We start from the raw sequence: 18,433 nt of genomic DNA, 5'->3' as shown, positions 1-18,433 counted from the left end.
ATTGTAACAAATGTTTGTTTTATGCTAATGGATTACTTGTTTATTATAACGGAGATTGTATAAATATAGGGACTATTGGTCTGACCATTAGTATAACTATCATTGTAATATCAATCTTGAGTATATATACTTTCTCCTTTCACATTGGGGTTTTGTTATTCTCTCCCTAATTGGCTTTCCACTATGGACGGTTTGCTCTCTTTCCTTTCTCCTTTTCTTGTGCTTTCCTTCTTTCCCCCCTGTTCACACATACATATATGTACATATTCCAGTTTTTTCTGTTTCACTATTTATTTTTGTTAAGTATCCTCCATATTTTTTCATTTAACATTTCCACAAATGATTACTGCTCACTTTTGCCTTTTCTAATATGGCCGCTATTTATTTCATTTGGGCAATGCGGCCCGTTAGACATAGTCCGTCGACTATGTTTACATTCCCCTTCCGCGTACGGCGTCTTTTATAAATTTCCGGCATTTTTCGTAGTATTCTCTTCTACCGCAACACGCGCTATTCACTTTGTTTAACTTGACGGGCGGCAACACGGCCGGGCCCGTCTTTCTGCTCTTTCGGTTTGCCGCTGACCGGCCTGCTACACCTATCTATCGACAAACGGCATATATTCATACCTTTTCAGGTAAGGCTGATATACGGCACTTTAACTCGCAATTACGACTTGGCCCATGTATTTAATTAAAATTGGATATCATTTACCTTATCTTATTAAATGTATTTTGTTATGGCTTCATGCCGCCTTGAGCCTTTACAAAAGCCCCCCAGTCCGCTTTTGTCCAATATCGGTGACATCTTCTTGGATATATGAATAGTTTTTCTTTTTGTCTTCTCTTATTTATTTTTAGCACTCTGAAACTTGGTTGTGCTCAGTCATATTTTGCAAACAACTTTTCAATACAGTTTGGAACTTACCATTTGGTAGGTGGTTTGTTGGTTATACCAATTTATATATTTTTTCATTTATCCTACTTCTGTCTCACTTTAGTTTCACTTAAAATATCTTACTTTTCAGCTCTCTTTTAGGGCTTTTCATTATTGCATGCACAATGATATTCTCTAAACACACTGGTATGGTAATGCTGGCACTTTTTCGTTTAGGGTTCACTAAATTATTCTACTTACAACCTTGCCGGTTCTTTTCTATACTTATAACTCGAGTTTGACTTTTACACGGAATTATGGCAAATATAAAAAATCGTTTCTTTCCATTGGGACATAAATCACAACTGTATATAAATATTGTTTTGTGCCTTGCACTATAAAATTTATGTAAAAAACTTTTCTTGTTTGTTCTTACATATTAAATGATATCAGGAATACCACTATCATTCAACTTTTTTATGGTTATATGTTACTCTTGCAGCCCTGAAGAAGCCCAAGTGTATAGGGCGAAACGCGTTGGCTGCTTGCTTTCATCAACTTACTGTTATAAAAAGTATTCTTGATCAAATAAAAAGAATTTTTGGAAGAAAAAGAACAGAAACCGTGTATCATCACCCGTTTAATTATCTGGGACTCTTCTACAATTAGTATATAAAGAATATGTCTACAACTTAAAGTGGTGCACCACCCAATCTTTTCTTCTTTGACATTATGCAGTAGCTCCGGAGCCTCTGTGAAATGAGGGAAGTTAGTTTTGTGTAAGCTTGTAGGCCTGCACACCTACTACACGGAGTAGGGTAGGCTGTGGCGAATCCGAAATGCGACTGAGGGGGTGTCTCCGTCGACGATTCGGCCTGTAACAGTACCCTCTGCAGGCTTCACAAGGTAAAGGTGGTGGAGGGAAGCCCACTTGGCAACTCCCAGGCATGCTGGGAAACTGATTAAATAAGGGGTCTCTTGGGATGGCGGCCAAATGCAGGCAGCCGGAGCACCTCCCTTGGTCTCTCCCCGGCTATTACGAGCCTAGGTAGGTGCAGTGAGGCAGCTCCGTTGTATTCCAATGGGGCAGCCTCGTCTGCGGGCCCCTGGAGCTGGGACGCAGCTCCGAAGTGCAAGAGGGGCTGAGGCACGGCGCTGTTCCCAGTTTCCACAGTGGTCACGAGTGGGCTAGCTCCGAGGTCGTGCCTGTCTCTCCTTAGTGTCTTGCTGGGAAGTGGTGCCCTGAAATGGCATTTCCTTGCCTGCAAATGTGGGGCTCTGGTCACAGTAAGCCCCAGCACACTACTGACAGTAACCAGGGGAAAAGCACCTCTCAAGCACTGAGGGAGATATTAAGCATTCCTCTTGTGTTAAGGGGGAATAACACGCTCACTACGTGCCAAGCGCACAGGGACAAGGAGCCATACATAGCACTCCTCATATACTAAATTCCTGCCCAACTAAGGTCACCAGATACAGCGCTCTCTAAGCGATACAGTTGCAGGACCAAGGGCAACCAATGAACAGCAGTCATCCTATGCCAGCCCCTGGGAGAACTGAAGGGGACGGAAGGCATGCAGCAGTGGGCAGTCCAGCAGTGCCTAGGTAGTCCAGAGTCAGGGAGCAGCTGGTAGCAAGGCAACAAGCAGAAACACCATCCAGTGAGTCTTTTATACCACCTAGCAGCGGCAGGTAGCAGGGCAACAACAGAAGAGCAGCCCAGATGAGTCCTTTTGTGTAGTCCAGCAGTCCTTCTGACAGAGGTTCAGTCCCAGTTACTCTAACATCATGGGGTAAAAGCCCCTGTACTTATACTCAAAAATGCCTTTGTTCAGGGAGTAACTTCAAAGGAACCTTTATAAGTGAAGCACAACACCCTTTCAGACATCAGTAGGGGGTAATCAGTCCATTGTTCAAGGGCAGGACACAGCCTACTCACATGTGAGCGACCCTCCCTCCCCTCAGCTCAGGATGACAATCAGGATGCAGATGTCTCCTTTGTCACACCCAGCCCTTCCTGTATGCACCAAGTGCAGCTGTCACTTTGCCCCAGAAATAGATTGGGGTCAGGCTGCAAAGCACTAGAGTTATTAGCACTTTCTAAAAGTGGCATTTCTAAAACAGTAATATAAAATCCTACTAAACCAGTCAGCAGGATTTCCCACTACCATTCCAAACATACCAAACATGCCCACGCTACTCACAGACCAGAAATTACCACTTAGACATATATAAGGGAATTCCCAATGCAAACCTATGAGAGGAACAACACTCACAGTGGTGAAAAATGAAATAGGCTGTCTGTCACTACTAGGACATTTAACACCTAAATATATTTGTCCTACCTTTTACAAAAACAGCACCCTGCCCATATGGCTATCTAGGGGCTACCTTAGGTGTAGTAAAAAAAGGAGTTTAGGCCCTGGAAAGTAGCTTGAATTGGCAAGCCAAAGTGGCAGTAAACTGTGCACGCAGGAACTGCCTTGTTAGGCCTGATACAAGCCTGAAAAGCTTCTTATGTGGGTGGCACAATCAGGGCTGCAGGCCCACTAGTAGCATTTAATGTACGGACCCTGTGTATATAACAACCAATTTACAAGGGACGTACAGGTAAATAAAATAAGCCAAACAGGTGTAAGCCAATTATACCAAGTTTTAGGGGAGAGAACACATGCACTTTAGCACTTATTAGCAGTGGTAAAGTGCCTAGCTTCCCAAAGCCAACAAAAGAATGTCAGAAAAATCGGAGGAGAAAGGCATAACCCTGCAAAAAGGGGCATTTCCAACAGGTGGGTGGGAAGCAAATATGGCTCATGTAGCTACTAATGTTTGGGAAGGACTTCTGACCACAGAAAAATGAAGTAGATGGGAGGGTCAGGAAGTGACGAGAGAGTGAGAGGTTTAAAAATAAAACAAGTGCAAGGGTGGTGAGGAGCACAACACTGTGTTGGATACCGTAGCCACAATGTTGGTATAAATCCCACTGAAAATTGACCAAAGTTTAGTTTAATCTACGTTGTCCGCTTTGTGACTTTCAGAGCTGCACCTCAGATGTGGCTGATGAAAGTAAGAAACTCTGGAGGCAGGATGAAAGCACTTGGAACAGTATGTGTGCACTGTCTCGTGTAGTAACCTGAAACTAGGAATGCAGAAGTAGCTTTGCTTATCTACTCAGAACTCATTTATTTATAACTCCAGTAAAAGCTTCCCACACAGCAGAATAACAAAGCGGCTTAAAAAGTTCTATTCCAAAAAGGGTCGGTGAGCAAAGGGAAGTGCACATGACAAGTGCATGACCAAAAGTTAAAGGTAATATGGTTAACATAAAAAAATAATGGGATGCAAGTGTACTGACAGATGGGTCACCCTGTCGGCCTAATACTATGGATGGGTGGATGTGTGTGTGTATAAATATATACAACCCTTTGACTTCAAGTTATGAATTATCTATTTTGCTATATTCAGAAGCAGTGGTGGCTCCTTCTCAATGGCGAAGGAGTGTTCCCCCCCAGCTAGGAGCTGTAAAATAAAATAATATTAAATTATGGTTTTATTTTACAGCTGCTGGCTAAGCCAGCAGCATGTGCAGGGAGGTTCAGGGCTGGGCCACGGGAGGGGTGAGAGGGAAGGGAAAGGAGGACAGAGTGCACCTAAGTGTGCATGTCTATTAGGCCGGCCTTTTATTATCTAAATGCAATGTAGTGCAGGCAGACAAATTAACTAGGGGAGGAAAATCAACCAGTGAATAGTCTCCCAATAATTACAAAAGTAATTCTTGGGAGTGATGTTAATTAGAATAATATTTACAATATGCCATCTTTCCGGTGAAATAGGGGTTTTGGACACAGTGCTGTTTCTGCAATTAAAGGAGGCAAACATGTCTGGACATTGAGGAACCTGTTAGCTGAGTAGTAAGGTTTGCTTGTTTTCTTGAGAGATGTGGGGAAACTGAATCCAAATTCTTATCTCGCAAACCCCTTTTATGTATGAACCCCTTTTATGATGAATTTACTTGAAAGCCAGTTTGGTAAGGTCAGTTTTAAAGAGTTCCTGACCTGCATCTAGTTGGGTTCAGACCTTGAGTTTGGATTGTGGGCACCCAAAATCTGCATCTGCACAGTCAGGGATGTCACGCCATGTTTTGGACGTCTGGAAGATCACTGGTTACAAAGGTGGGAACTGTTGAGCAAAGTACTATGAAAGCGTTTAGTCAGGTGACACGTTCCTCAGGTATCCTACAATATGCTTCATTGACGCTGCACAACAATTTGAATTTCATTGTGATATCCACTTAGGGCCAACTGAGTTCTCTAAAGGATGGTCTGATGTGGCCCTGCTTGAGAAGGCTAAGACACATTCTGATTCCCTCATTCGGGAGTCTTTGCAGGTTTGAAATGAGTTTTTCTGGGCAGCCGTAGGGAATAATTCTGCAATTGTTAAACAGTGCTTGGGTAACGGCTCTTGCATATTCATTTTTCTGGCTGGTTTGTAAGTTTGGGAGGATTTTTCTGCAGAAGGGAGAGTTGTAGGTTTATACAGTTTGACACTGTGTCGGCTTCAGAAAAAAAAGAGAGAATGACATTAAAGTTCCTCACTTATTTATTTGAACATTTACTAAGTTTAATGCAGAAAAATAACACAGGAATTCGGTACAGGCTCATTTGAGTCCCGACAATGCTGATTACATAGTCAATATTGTAGAACGTCAGGAAGGATTGTATGCATCACACAGTTGTGCCAATCGCCCATACAACTGTACAGATACAACCATCAACACATTATACTAGTGTCATCATCTCTTTACTCCAAAAATCTTTGCTACTATGGGTAGGTACATGTTTTTGAGGCATTACATATCTCACATACAATTTTTGTAAAGCCACTTTGGCGATTCAGCTGGAGTACTAGAGAAGTCTGAGCAACCTCCACTTCCACACTGAAGAGATTTTCATGCAGAGGGATTTGTAGGTCTTGAGGTCTGGAGGAGGGTGGTTGCAACACCACAAAGTAAAATGATGGACCTTTTAAAACACTCATCCCTAGTCAGACATATCGGTTGAATCCATTGTTATTTTGCTTGCCACGTCACCCAAGTTTGGACCCACCTATATGCAAATCAGTCTTGAAAATGCTCCCGATGGAAACAGTCCAGACCAAACTGGCAAGCCAGGTCCTCCCTGGATCGGAAACACCCTGGGACTGGTTTCGGGGTATAACCCCTCATTATCCAGGCTAGCTTCAATCCAGTGGTGAAGCAAGCAAGGGATCAGCATCTGGGCATACCCAAGCCCAGTGGTTCCCAACCTTTTGACTTCTGTGGGCCCCCACTTTGTTATTACCGTATCCCGCGGACCCCCACTGAATCATTACTGGAATCTGGGGACCCCCTTCTGAGTCAGTACTGAAAGATGGAGACTTAATCCATTAATATTATTTAATTTTCTAAGCAGTCGCGGATGCCCTAAGGAGGCTTTGCGTACCCCCAGGTGTTCCCGAACCATATGTTGGGAACCACTGCCCTAGCCACTTGGGGCACACATCGCAACAACAAAATAAAATGATGGTCAGAGTGTTTAAAATTATCAAACACTCGCCCCCAGTCACACATGTGGGTTTAATCAATCGTTATTTTGCTCATCAGGTCACCCTAGATTGGACCCAGCCACATGCAAATCAGTCTTGACCCTGCTCCCCATGGGAACAGTCCAGCCCGAACTGCCAAGCCAGGTCCTCCCGGTACCGGAAACAAGCATCCTGGGATGGGTTTTGGGGTATCACCCCTCATCAGCCAGGCTAGCTTGAATCCAGTGACGCAGCAAGCGAGGGACCCACGTCTGGGCATGACCTAGCCACTTAGGGCCCACATAGCAACACCACAAAGTAAAATGATGGTCAGAGAGTTGACACCTTTTAAACACTCACACACACATTAACACGTTTCCAGTAACTATATATGGGGCAACTCCAGGCTAAATACAAAAAGTCAGCTTCTGTCTCACTGCATCTTAAACCCTTAGATTGTACATGTAGACTTAACTTGCAAAGGCCAAGTGGAGTACAATATACCACATGTAGGTATTGGAAGTGAATTATTCAGAGCCTACTGCTCGGCATCGGGAGTGTTGTTTGGGAGCAGCAGTACTGCCAAACTTTATCTGAAAGTGAGTACTGAAGCATATCTTCCATTTTGTCCTCGGGTTTGAAGTACAAATGGGGGCTACCAACTGCACTACCAAGCATAATGTCACTACTAGTCTCCTTAATGTCTTGACATTGATCAGTTTCTAGTGCTTTGAAAGTGGAGGGCTCCTGTGGAAAGCAGGACATGACCGTTTTGGATGTTGCCTTTAGTCGGCGAAGTCCATCACTTCTGGTGAAGTGGCTGGCGGAAGGGGTCGGGGGCTTGCAAAGGTATGAGGGTCAATCACAGGGAAGGTGTTTAGGGTAAAGTTACTCACAGTTCTACAATTTCGGCCTTGGCAAGTTCATGCACAGAAAGCTCTCAATCAAATGTGAGTGACACTTGGTTGCCAAGCAAGTGGCGATGTCAATGGGACCCTCTGAACCTCTTTCTGTCTTTCTGGCAAAACTGGATTTTTGTGTCATTGGCATAGTTACCAGACACTCCCCTGATACAAATGAAGGAACTGCGCCAGAGGCCTAAGTAAATGTTGAAAAGAAGACACGGGGCATGACTTTTGAGGTACAATGCAGGGTATTGGATGTATGGAAGATATACGTTCCTTTCTTGACCTCCATGAAGGATATAAAACCTCCTTCCTGTGAACCCCAGACCAATGCAATCACCATAAGCCAAAATAAATCTAAGCCTCATCCTAGCCAGACTTAAAATAACAAAGATGCAGTATTTCAGAGCCACCTTTGGTATGTTCTAAGTAACAAAAATAACATCAGAGGCAACCAGCTTAGCTCTAACAAGGTGGAACTGTTGTTGGAACCTCACCTTTTTCATCTGGCAGGTACCTGAAGTCAATTGGTTCGCTGACCTCTTGATCTGATGGTCTTCGAAGCTGCATTTTCACTGTGACAGGCTCAGTAATATTCTTGTAAAATGCTGGGGTCTTGAAAACAATGGCCACTTGCCGGTGCACATCTGCTTGTGAAAACGTTCCTTTGCCTTCCCACTCGCTTGTGAAAAACCGGACTTCGATGTCATCTAGCAGATTAAGGAGAGAGGAAAGGTTAAAAATGAAGGACATAACTGTGTGTCTGCCTGAGTGTGTGTGTTTGGCATTGTCTGTCTCCCTGTTGAACATTGTTGCGCCCTGGAAGCTCTGCTTTGTGTTGAGGACCACAAAAAGTAGTTGCGGCTCCCTATCATGCTGGGGTTCATCTCTGGCACCATTGTCTCAAATTGTGGCATAGTAGTGGCCCTTGAATAATAACTGTCATTCTTTACATATTTGGGGCTTTCTTTAACATATTGTGAGCATGATTGGCATAATAGTGGGCATTACTGCTATACAGTAAGAATCCTGGACATTTTGGTGTCCGTGCTTGCACAGTGATGCTTCTCATTTTATACTGAGAATTATAGACATAATAAAGGTATCCCTGGTGTTATGGCAAGCATTCATGGCATGTGATTATAGAGTACATTTGAAGCAGATTCTGTTTATGTGAAACATTTGTACATGCAAGTATTTGATAAAAATGGCAAGATGATGTTGGGGGGGGCTACATATTTACTAAAAGAGAAAAAGTGGTATTTTAAAGGCAAAACTCAGGTTTCTTTCAGAAAAGAAAACTGGGAAAAGAAGATTGTTTGCCTAAAATGGAAGTCCTATTTGGTAGAAAAATATGTTTATTTTCAGAAGCTGATAAAGACAAAATGGTTGCATGTGCAAAATATATTAAAAGCTGATAGTTGTACTAGGATAAAATCTGTTAGTAGCTCAGGATGTTTTCTTCGAACACACGTAGCTCTCAGTACAGAAAAGCTTCTAGACCCCTGCTTTACATTGTCTGCACTGGGTCTGAATCCCTTTGCTTGTGATATTCATTATTATTTTTCAAAAAACAGAATGCATGTATATTTGTGGTATTATTTTGTTCACAATGAATAATGGGACTAAAATGCATTTATCTTTTTCATTTTGCCTGTGTATTTTCTTAAAATAGTAATGCATGTATACTTACCACATGGAATATAGAGCCTGGAAATTCAGCCTTTCTGTCCCAGATGCTCTCATCCCACCATGTGACTCCAGCCAGACCCCCTGCTCCTCCCTTGGCATAAGCTTTGGACTCCTTCCCTCATATTCTCTTGGTCAGCCCCCCATTCCTGAGTACCTAATGCTTCTTAATTTTTCCACCAAGAGTGTTCAACCTGCGCGGAAATGTTAAAAGCGACATATTGTAGTGTCTGGCCTGTTAATGACTAGAATAGAGTCTTGGACCAGAACCTGTGCCTCCCCTTCCCGCCCACTTGCTCTTGGGTACGTCAAATTATCTGGTCCACTGTGGCTCCTCTATAAAATCCATAAACTGCTCCCTTGGTGGCGTAACAAGTGCCTCTAGCGTTTCGACTCTCTGCCATTCTTGGGTGAACTCCATATACCAGTCTCTTGGTGGTTAAACAGTGCCTCAGATGAGCTGGCCTTCAGTAGCTTTGGAGCTGATGCAATATAACACTGCTTTGATGGCTTAACAGTGCCTCAAATGACGTAGCCCTCAGTCACATGTAAGTGGACTCCATATAGCACTTTAATTTAACAGTGTCTGCAGTGTGGTTCCTAGTGGATTTCACATAGCAGTCTGTTAAGCACAAAACACTCAGATTTGCATATCAGCAGTTATGTTTATTGTAGCTGGGGAGCAATCTGGACACAGCTTCACTTCCCATGTCCAACCTTCAACTGACACAAAACATACTAACATAGTTGAACACAAACATTTCATGGATGCTTGCTATTCAAACATTCCATGTAACTAAGCAACATAACACATCCCCCTTTTCCTCATTAACAAATCTATAAATATTATTAGTAATAAATATGTTTTAAAATTATATGCAATTTATACAGTTTGTGGAATAAAATCACTTATATTTTCAACTATATAATTTTTTTTAATCACCTCTTCTTTTCAACAACATAATCTTTTAACCGACCGGGAGCCCCCCTTCTCCTTTTAGTGTTTAGATTGGAATTCTGTTCTCCCAAAACATCTGAGTTGGACTTGTCATCTTCGGTACATTGTGTGATCACACTCCCCTTATTATTCCTTATAAGACTCTCTGATTCAATTATATTGGCGTCCTGCATAAAATCTCCCTGGACATTTAGTTCGTTACTATCAAATGAATTGATAGCATCCCTCTGCTCATTTATTCCTGAAGTACATGGTATCACTACTTCATCCTGGAGCCTGACCACTTTTTATTATCTTTTATGCTTTCTCGGCTGCCCCCTATACCGAAACCTCCTCCCAGCTTTGTCCTGAAAAAGACCATGGCACAAAATCACCAAATTTAATTTTCCTCAGGCCCTGAAGTGGGCTGGACCCAGGCTAAGCTTGCAGGAGGCTCTCAGCTTGAGATTTTTGACCAGGGCTTGGAAGGGCCATTGATACGCTTGCACCACAAGCTGTGATAATGCCCAAAGTTCAATCGGCTCCTTGGTTCTCGTCGGAGCTGAAAGATCTCCAAAGAATTTATCGTAGGCAGGAGCGTAAATGGCTACTGAATAAATCCCTTTTAGAAAGAGCAAAACTTAGGGTAGCCCTGGGGAAGTATAAAGCAGCCATTAAGCTTGCGAAAACTTTGCATTTTTCCATAGTAATTAGAGGAGCCTTGAATTAATCTAAGGAACTGTTTAATACAGTTCGGGCCTTGACATCCTCTTCGTCAAAAGTCTCACCATTAGAAAATTCTCCTCAATTCTGTCAGTCTGTGGCAGATTTTTTTAACACTAAAATCACTAATTTGCTGACGGATTTCAGTCCTCCCCTCCTTGATTTAGAGGGCAAAGCTTCTTCGGGTCATGTTGAACTAGCGCATACTCTGGATAGCTTTCAATCTCTCTCTGCCAATAAAATTTGCGATCTGCTCATGACTTTAAAATCAGGTGCTCCCACAGATCTCTGCCCACCTCGTATTTTAAAGTTAGTCCCTCAGCTGGTGGCCGAGGCCTTGGAGCCAGTATTTGCAGAGATTTTTCAGGAAGGGATTTTTCCGGCTGTTTGGAAGCAGGCTACGGTGATTCCTCTCATTAAAAAAACAGGAAAGGATGCTGCGGACCTTACTAATCTTCGCCCGATTTCTCTTCTGCCGGGTCTGGCAAAAATGTTAGAAAAACACCTTAATCATGAGTTATCTACCTTTCTTCAGGAGAATGGCAGACTGGATCCATCTCAGCATGGCTTTCGTGGTGCTCACAGTACAGAAACAGCACTTATTTCTACTTCTGACATTATTCGTCACAGTGGCGATTTGGGAGAAGGTCCGATTCTGGTTTTGCTAGATTTGTCAGCAGCTTTTGACACTATTTCCCCTATCATTCTGCTTAATCGTCTGTTCCAGGCTGGAGTGAGAGGGAAGGCTTGGCAGCTTCTTAGCTCCCTTCTTATGGACAGAACAATTACGGTGGCCTGTGGTGACCACCGGGCTTCTTCTTTCCATCTTCCATGTAGTGTTCCGCAGGGGTCTTCTCTCAGTCTGACACTTTTCAACCTATACATGGCGCCTCTGGCCAACCTGGTACGTTCATTTGGTTTCCAGATTATCTCATATGCAGACGATACGCAGGTGATTGTGCCCGTTTCTCGTAACTGGGAGGACACTAAGGAGAATTTTCAATGCTGCATGACAGCAATTAACAATTGGATGGCCAGTAATTGGCTCAAACTTAACGGGGATAAGACGGTGATTATGTGCTTTGGGTGTAATAGCTACCCTTGGGACAACAGTTGGTGGCCCGACGTGTGGGGGTTGTCCGTCACCCGTGCCCGTGGCAAACAATTTGGGGATTATTTTTGACGACACACTCTCCTTTAAGTTACAGATTAATCATATAGTCAAGATTTGTTTTTGGATATTAAAAACACTTGAGAAAATTTTACATCTTTTAGAGGATGACTTAAGGCGGCCGGTGGTGCTTGTGTTAGTCACTTCTAGACTTGACTATTGTAATTCACTGCTGCTCAATGCGAACAAATCTTCTTTAGACAAATTACAGTCTATTCAGAACGCGGCAGCACGCTTAACTTTGAATCTCCCGCAGTTTACATCAGCTAGTAGATGTGTTTCATCTTTACACTGGCTCCCGATTAAGAAGAGAATTATTTTTAAAACACTCTGCCTTACTCACAAAGCATTGCAGTCGGAGGGATGCGATTATTTGAAGTCTATGCTACATTTTTATCAACCGTCAAGATATTTGAGATCCTCTTCCAAATTTATGATCAAGGTTCCTCGTTGTAACAAGGCCAGATGGGGAGACCGGGCCTTTACGGTGGAAGCGGCCAAGCTTTGGCATGGCCTGCCCCTCTCGCTCCGTCAAATGACGATTCACCTGGCCTTTAGGAATAGCCTTAAAGCCTGGCTTTTTGCAAATTAGACTTTGTTAGGGTAGCTTGTGCTGTTTTCCATTGTCTCTGGTTTTGTCTAGTGCTTCGATGCTTCGGCCGGAATGCACTCTATAAATAAACCAATACAATATAATACAATACAATTCAAATCCTCCGTCTTTCTTACATTCAATCTTTCATCCTATTGCTATTCTGTTCAAATTCCACACTTTGCCACTCCTTAATCTCACAGTATTCTGTAAAACCTCCACCACTTCCTCAGGGTCATAAAATGTACTCTCCCCCTTTTGTACTAATCCTGTTTTGTTTTACATGTACCTAATCTCCCACCTCTATTCTTGCCGATCTCACACCATGTTTAGCACCATAATATACTTTACTTTTATCGTGGGCAAGTTGTATTTTATTCTGTACTTCAACTTCCAACAAAAATTCTACCCCTGTAGAAAATAACCACTAAGGACTATACTTAGATTTTGGTTACTACCTCTCATAACCACAAACCGGGGTAATAAAGTAGCTTCATTACATGTGACTTGATATGCCCACACAGTTTTCCCAATCATATTGACCCAATCCTCATTGTTCCTTACAGCCAACTGAATGGAACCACTTAACACATGGTTAAATCTTTTCACTATACAATTTCCACTGGGATTACATAAAGAGGTGGTTCTATGTGTTATTCCTAGTTTGTCAAAATATGCTCTGGCTTTTCTAGATAAAACCGGAATTCCTTTGTATGTGAATTTACTAACCAGGAAATCTAACACAGAATCTATATCAGCCTTTTCAACCACTTTAAACACAAGCCATTTAGAAAATAAATCTATTTATACTAACAAATATTTTGTTGTTCACCTACCAGTCCCATAATGTCACGGGCAATAGTATTCCATGACTCCTTAGGAAGAAGTCCCTTACTCATTGGTGGATGTAGTGTATGTAAGGATTTATCAGCGGCAGAACATGCACCACATTCTCTTAAATTCCTCTCAATATGTGTATCCATTCCAGGCCACCAGTACAGGTTCTTGAGAACTGCCTTGGATCTAACTTTTCCGGGATGGCCTTTATGGCATAACTCCATGATACGTTCACGTAAACTTACTGGGAGAATAATCCTTTCTCTTCTTGACAAGGTCTCTTCATTAACTGTCAACTCTGATCTTATCTCCCAATATGGTTTAATGGCTGGATGTAAAGATTCTTTCTTTGGCCAACCACTCATCCCAGTGTCCAACCTTCAACTGACACAAAACATCCTAACATAGTTGAACACAAACACTCTATGGATGCTTGCTAATCAAATATTCCATGTAACAAAGCAACATAACATATTCCTACAGGCTTAACAGCACCTCCAATGGGTGTGTTGTCTATCACTCCTGGGTTAACTATATATATAGCACTCCATAAAGCACTTAACGGTGCCTTCAAAGGGATGGGTCATTTGATACTGCTGAGTAAATTTCAAATACCTCTAGCAAACCCAACTGATGAACATCAAAGGCAGATCCTAAATTTGATATTGCCCATACTAAAGTTTGTAAGCACGTGCATGTGCGATGGCATTTATTCTCACACTCTCCACTACCCCCCATGCTTATGCACACTGACATTAGGTGCACTGTGCTTGCACCATGTGGTACAAACCTCACCCATTTCCCATACATGCCAAACTGCAAAAAACACAGTTCAGACCATGCACTTCAAAAAGTTCAGTATAATCTAAAATATATGTGTTTGCACAGTGCTATACCAGCAACATATTTTGGTTGTAAAAGGCTGTATAAGGATTCCTGACAAAATAAATGATAAAAAAGTTATATTCCACCAGGCCGCACACAGTTTTTGCCTTTTAATCTAAAACTAAAATGGTCAATTGTTTTTAAAGGTATTGTGGAGGGCAGGATAAGGTGAGGGCCCATGTGAAAAACAATTAAGACATAGAGTAAGGGAAGATTACTACATTTTATTACACAGATCTTGCATTTTGTTTTGTGTCACTTCAAAAATAAATGAGGTAAATGGAAGTGAACAACCAACATACCTTTCTGGACTTTGTCGCATAGCAAAAATATTTCCTCTTGTCCTCTGACGCCTCCACAGTTCTTGTTAACACGGCAAATCCGCAGCTCAGCAGTGTTGGGCGACCCTATGAAAATGGAACATTAGTTAATTGACTGTGGGTCCACAACTCTTCCTGCCAGTAAGGCATTAACAGATGTGGCCATATGTTAAAGAATATTTTCAATTGTTTTTTGTGTATCAAGTTTTATGACATGAAGTATAAACAAAAACAACAAGTGATGGACGGAATGCTGAACATTGTCAAACACTCACCCGCAGTCATAGATCTGGGTTTAATCCATCGTTCTTTTGCTCACCATGCCACCCCAGTTTGGACCCAGCCATATGCAAATCAGTCTTGACCCTGTTCCTCATGGGAACAGTCCAGACCGAACTGCCAAGCCAGGTCCTCACTGGACCGGAAACAAGCATCCTGGGACCGGTTTCGGGGTTTCACCCCTCATCAGCCAGGCTAGCTTGAATCCAGTGGCATGGGAAGCACGGGACCCACGTCTGGGCATACCCTTCCCACTTAGGGCGACAAAGCAAAAACAACAAGTGATGGACGGAATGCTGAACATTGTCAAACACTCACCCCCAGGCATAGATCTGGGTTTAATCCATCGTTCTTTTGCTCACCATGCCACCCCAGTTTGGACCCAGACATATGCAAATCAGTCTTGACCCTGTTCCTCATGGGAACAGTCCAGACCGAACTGCCAAGCCAGGTCCTCACTGGACCGGAAACAAGCATCCTGGGACCGGTTTCGGGGTTTCACCCCTCATCAGCCAGGCTAGCTTGAATCCAGTGGCATGGGAAGCACGGGACCCACGTCTGGGCATACCCTTCCCACTTAGGGCGACAAAGCAAAAACAACAAGTGATGGACGGAATGCTGAACATTGTCAAACACTCACCCCTAGTCATAGATCTGGGTTTAATCCATCGTTCTTTTGCTCACCATGCCACCCCAGTTTGGACCCAGCCATATGCAAATCAGTCTTGACCCTGTTCCTCATGGGAACAGTCCAGACCGAACTGCCAAGCCAGGTCCTCCCTGGACCGGAAACAAGCATCCTGGGACCGGTTTCGGGGTTTCACCCCTCATCAGCCAAGCTAGCTTGAATCCAGTGGCATGGGAAGCACGGGACCCACGTCTGGGCATACCCTTCCCACTTAGGGCGACAAAGCAAAAACAACAAGTGATGGACGGAATGCTGAACATTGTCAAACACTCACCCCCAGTCATAGATCTGGGTTTAATCCATTGTTCTTTTGCTCACCATGCCACCCCAGTTTGGACCCAGCCATATGCAAATCAGTCTTGACCCTGTTCCTCATGGGAACAGTCCAGACCGAACTGCCAAGCCAGGTCCTCACTGGACCGGAAACAAGCATCCTGGGACCGGTTTCGGGGTTTCACCCCTCATCAGCCAGGCTAGCTTGAATCCAGTGGCATGGGAAGCACGGGACCCACGTCTGGGCATACCCTTCCCACTTAGGGCGACAAAGCAAAAACAACAAGTGATGGACGGAATGCTGAACATTGTCAAACACTCACCCCCAGGCATAGATCTGGGTTTAATCCATCGTTCTTTTGCTCACCATGCCACCCCAGTTTGGACCCAGCCATATGCAAATCAGTCTTGACCCTGTTCCTCATGGGAACAGTCCAGACCGAACTGCCAAGCCAGGTCCTCACTGGACCGGAAACAAGCATCCTGGGACCGGTTTCGGGGTTTCACCCCTCATCAGCCAGGCTAGCTTGAATCCAGTGGCATGGGAAGCACGGGACCCACGTCTGGGCATACCCTTCCCACTTAGGGCGACAAAGCAAAAACAACAAGTGATGGACGGAATGCTGAACATTGTCAAACACTCACCCCCAGTCATAGATCTGGGTTTAATCCATCGTTCTTTTGCTCACCATGCCACCCCAGTTTGGACCCAGCCATATGCAAATCAGTCTTGACCCTGTTCCTCATGGGAACAGTCCAGACCGAACTGCCAAGCCAGGTCCTCACTGGACCGGAAACAAGCATCCTGGGACCGGTTTCGGGGTTTCACCCCTCATCAGCCAGGCTAGCTTGAATCCAGTGGCATGGGAAGCACGGGACCCACGTCTGGGCATACCCTTCCCACTTAGGGCGACAAAGCAAAAACAACAAGTGATGGACGGAATGCTGAACACTGTCAAACACTCACCCCCAGTCATAGATCTGGGTTTAATCCATCGTTCTTTTGCTCACCATGCCACCCCAGTTTGGACCCAGCCATATGCAAATCAGTCTTGACCCTGTTCCTCATGGGAACAGTCCAGACCGAACTGCCAAGCCAGGTCCTCACTGGACCGGAAACAAGCATCCTGGGACCGGTTTCGGGGTTTCACCCCTCATCAGCCAGGCTAGCTTGAATCCAGTGGCATGGGAAGCACGGGACCCACGTCTGGGCATACCCTTCCCACTTAGGGCGACAAAGCAAAAACAACAAGTGATGGACGGAATGCTGAACTTTGTCAAACACTCACCCCCAGTCATAGATCTGGGTTTAATCCATCGTTCTTTTGCTCACCATGCCACCCCAGTTTGGACCCAGCCATATGCAAATCAGTCTTGACCCTGTTCCTCATGGGAACAGTCCAGACCGAACTGCCAAGCCAGGTCCTCACTGGACCGGAAACAAGCATCCTGGGACCGGTTTCGGGGTTTCACCCCTCATCAGCCAGGCTAGCTTGAATCCAGTGGCATGGGAAGCACGGGACCCACGTCTGGGCATACCCTTCCCACTTAGGGCGACAAAGCAAAAACAACAAGTGATGGACGGAATGCTGAACATTGTCAAACACTCACCCCCAGTCATAGATCTCGGTTTAATCCATCGTTCTTTTGCTCACCATGCCACCCCAGTTTGGACCCAGCCATATGCAAATCAGTCTTGACCCTGTTCCTCATGGGAACAGTCCAGACCGAACTGCCAAGCCAGGTCCTCACTGGACTGGAAACAAGCATCCTGGGACCGGTTTCAGGGTTTCACCCCTCATCAGCCAGGCTAGCTTGAATCCAGTGGCATGGGAAGCACGGGACCCACGTCTGGGCATACCCTTCCCACTTAGGGCGACAAAGCAAAAACAACAAGTGATGGACGGAATGCTGAACATTGTTAAACACTCACCCCCAGTCATAGATCTGGGTTTAATCCATCGTTCTTTTGCTCACCATGCCACCCCAGTTTGGACCCAGCCATATGCAAATCAGTCTTGACCCTGTTCCTCATGGGAACAGTCCAGACAGAACTGCCAAGCCAGGTCCTCACTGGACCGTAAACAAGCATCCTGGGACCGGTTTCGGGGTTTCACCCCTCATCAGCCAGGCTAGCTTGAATCCAAAAAAAGCTTGAAAAAAAAACGATGGATTAAACCCAGATCTGTGACTGGGGGTGAATGTTTGACAATGTTCAGCATTCCGTCCATCACTTGTTGTTTTTGCATTTGTCGCCCTAAGTGGGAAGGGTATGCCCAGACGTGGGTCCCTTGCTTCCCATGCCACTGGATTCAAGCTAGCCTGGCTGATGAGGGGTGAAACCCCGAAACCGGTCCCAGGATGCTTGTTTCCAGTCCAGGGAAGACCTGGCCTAGCAGTTCGGGCTGGACTGTTCCCACGGGGAACAGGGTCAAGACTGATTTGCATATGGCTGGGTCCAAACTGGAATGGCATGGGCAGCAAAAAAACGATGGATTAAACCCAGATCTGTGACTGGGGGTGAATGTTTGACAATGTTCAGCATTCCGTCCATCACTTGTTGTTTTTGCATTTGTCGCCCTAAGTGGGAAGGGTATGCCCAGACGTGGGTCCCTTGCTTCCCCCATGCCACTGGATTCAAGCTAGCCTGGCTGAGGAGGGGTGAAACCCCGAAACCGGTCCCAGGATGCTTGTTT

General features: G+C 44.4%; 1 protein-coding gene across 1 annotated transcript in view; it reads right to left on the bottom strand.

Annotated features, from left to right (window-relative positions):
• REL (REL proto-oncogene, NF-kB subunit) overlaps positions 1-18,433 on the bottom strand; it is a 266,069-nt gene that overhangs the window by 31,163 nt on the left and 216,473 nt on the right. The window contains exons 7-8 of the mRNA XM_069234380.1: positions 14,480-14,584; positions 7,841-8,053 (exon numbers count right to left, since the gene is read on the bottom strand). Coding sequence (XP_069090481.1) covers positions 7,841-8,053; positions 14,480-14,584 — 318 coding nt within the window. The remainder of the gene's footprint in view (positions 1-7,840; positions 8,054-14,479; positions 14,585-18,433) is intronic.

The sequence above is a fragment of the Pleurodeles waltl genome, chromosome 5 (assembly GCF_031143425.1).
Source record: "Pleurodeles waltl isolate 20211129_DDA chromosome 5, aPleWal1.hap1.20221129, whole genome shotgun sequence".
Taxonomy (NCBI): Eukaryota; Metazoa; Chordata; class Amphibia; order Caudata; family Salamandridae; genus Pleurodeles; species Pleurodeles waltl.
This window is presented reverse-complemented; position numbering and strand designations above follow the sequence as displayed.